This window comes from Amphimedon queenslandica, unplaced genomic scaffold, assembly GCF_000090795.2.
Source record: "Amphimedon queenslandica unplaced genomic scaffold, v1.1 AMPQUscaffold_6477_Cont21564, whole genome shotgun sequence".
Taxonomy (NCBI): domain Eukaryota; kingdom Metazoa; phylum Porifera; class Demospongiae; order Haplosclerida; family Niphatidae; genus Amphimedon; species Amphimedon queenslandica.
In genome coordinates, this window is record NW_003553231.1 from 1 (window position 1) to 1,881 (window position 1,881).

The 1,881-nt window shown below is 35.2% G+C and overlaps 1 protein-coding gene across 1 annotated transcript; it reads right to left on the reverse strand.

The window, feature by feature from the left end:
• Positions 1-301: 301 nt before the first annotated feature.
• Positions 302-1,546, reverse strand: LOC100640729 (switch-associated protein 70-like). Its single transcript, XM_003391750.3, has 5 exons — positions 1,397-1,546; positions 1,173-1,346; positions 1,025-1,117; positions 561-677; positions 302-477 (listed from the first exon to the last, which is right to left on the reverse strand). Exons 1-5 carry the CDS (start codon positions 1,466-1,468, stop codon positions 328-330), a joined length of 606 nt encoding a protein of 201 aa, XP_003391798.2. The 5' UTR covers positions 1,469-1,546; the 3' UTR covers positions 302-327.
• Positions 1,547-1,881: the final 335 nt, after the last annotated feature.

Here is a 1,881-nt window from a genome sequence, read left to right on the forward strand (position 1 = left end):
ATCTCTTCATTCAGTTGCTCCTTCTCCAAATCATAATGTTCCTAAACATATATTAAGTAATATTATGCATGTACTAAGAAGTTATAGGAGGGAGAAAATTCAGCAAATTGCCAAATTTCAGGTATTTTTTGGCTGGTTTTCATTTGGCAAAAGTGTGGCAATGCGCCATTCATAATCACTCCCACTAGTGACTGGCATAATGCTATTACTATTGTTATCAGTATAACACTTTGCCAAATTAAAACATCCAAAATTAGCCACTATAAAGGCATTACATGTACATGTACATGTCATTACTTTATTTTCCTTTATTGTCTGAGAAGTCCTCTACCTCTCCTTTTCTAATTTCTCTTTCCAGTCCCTTTCCTTCTCTTCCATTCTTTCCCTCACCAGTCTGCACTCTTCGTTCAGTTCTGAGACTCTCTCTTTCATCGTCTCGTCTACAGCAACTTCTGAACTCATGGAGACATTAAAACTCTACACATCAGAAGGTATCAGCAATAATATTAATACTAATAATATTACTACATTATTATTATTATTATTATTATTATTATTACTTGTTGCATTGATAGCTCTCCTTTCACTTTTTCTAGCTCATCAGTTAGCGATGATATCTTTGTTTTCGCTTGAGTTTTAAGTTTATTAAACTTTGACTCCGCTTTAATACTTAACTCCTGCAAAAACAACAAATAACAGTAACATACAATATAAGCTAAGAGTACAACGTACGGCACTGGTCAGCAATAAGTTGACAAACGAACGATCGCTGAACTAGAGTAAACTAGTTTGGTGAACGCAATAAAATGTGATAACATACAGATAAGCAGCCACATTAAGTTTGAATTTAAACAAGCTACATTTGCCAGAGATTGTGGTAACATCTGAGCATGGATAATGTTAGTTTACAACTAGTATGTTTCTATGAAAACAATAAACTATAGCAAACTCAAACGCAACTTAAACGCAAAACGTGTCAACTTATTACTGACCAGTGCTGTATACATATATCTGTTGTGTATACTTTTAATTCTTTGTCCTTTTCAATTAGCTGTGTTTGTAATTTTGTCACATCACTCGGCAACTGACTTTGTTCCCGTAGCTTTGACAACTCTTCCTACACAGAAAAAAACACATGTACATGTACTACGATGGTGGGCGGGGTCACCGACCTCTTTCTCTCTCAGGAGGCGCGAATATTCTAAATTTAGTAACTGGTTCTGTTGCTCCGCCTCTTTTAGTGCTGCTGCTAGATCGACACCTTTTGGAGCCTCTGACGATTGGTCAGTGGTCACATTATCATCATCAGGGTGGGAGGTGTCTGTGCTTTTCTGCTCATCCCCTTCCTAATTATTACATGTAGTTTATTTTGAGTGAAGTGTGCGTGTTATTTTACTTCTCCCAATGCTTTATCTAGCTTTTCTTGGACTATTTGAAAGCCAGCAGACACTGCATTCCACATGGACATCTTTTACAGCTCTTTTCGAGGCCCTTTGCTTTTTTCCATTAATTTTCCAATTTTACCTGTAGTTTTGTTTTGTTACTTATAATTAGAACATTTGCGGTAAGATAAGCTCTGCCTGTTCACAGTTCATAATAAGCTAGTATTTGTAACAAAAATAACTAAAATGAATACAAGTTATAACAACAACAAACAAACAAACAAAATGAACATGATTTGCTGTGTGTGTCTCCAAGAAAAAGTAAAACTTATGGTTTCAATTTTTCTAGTTTCTACCTCTTATCCTAACTATTAAAATCAATACGGTTTAGCCTTCTGTTTTCAGTTGTTGCACTACAAGGTATTCTATTCACTATCTTAAGAGGTAACAGAGATATTTTTCTGTTGTTTATTAGGTTCAAAGCATACTGATAGCTCAG

Coding starts and splice junctions, on each gene's coding strand:
- LOC100640729 (XM_003391750.3), bottom strand. CDS start 1,468: ATGTCCATGTGGAATGCAGTGTCTGCTGGCTTTCAAATAGTCCAAGAA. Junction 1,347..1,396: donor TAGATAAAGCATTGGGAGAA/GTAAAATAACAC, acceptor TGTAATAATTAG/GAAGGGGATGAGCAGAAAAG. Junction 478..560: donor GAGAGCTATCAATGCAACAA/GTAATAATAATA, acceptor TCTGATGTGTAG/AGTTTTAATGTCTCCATGAG.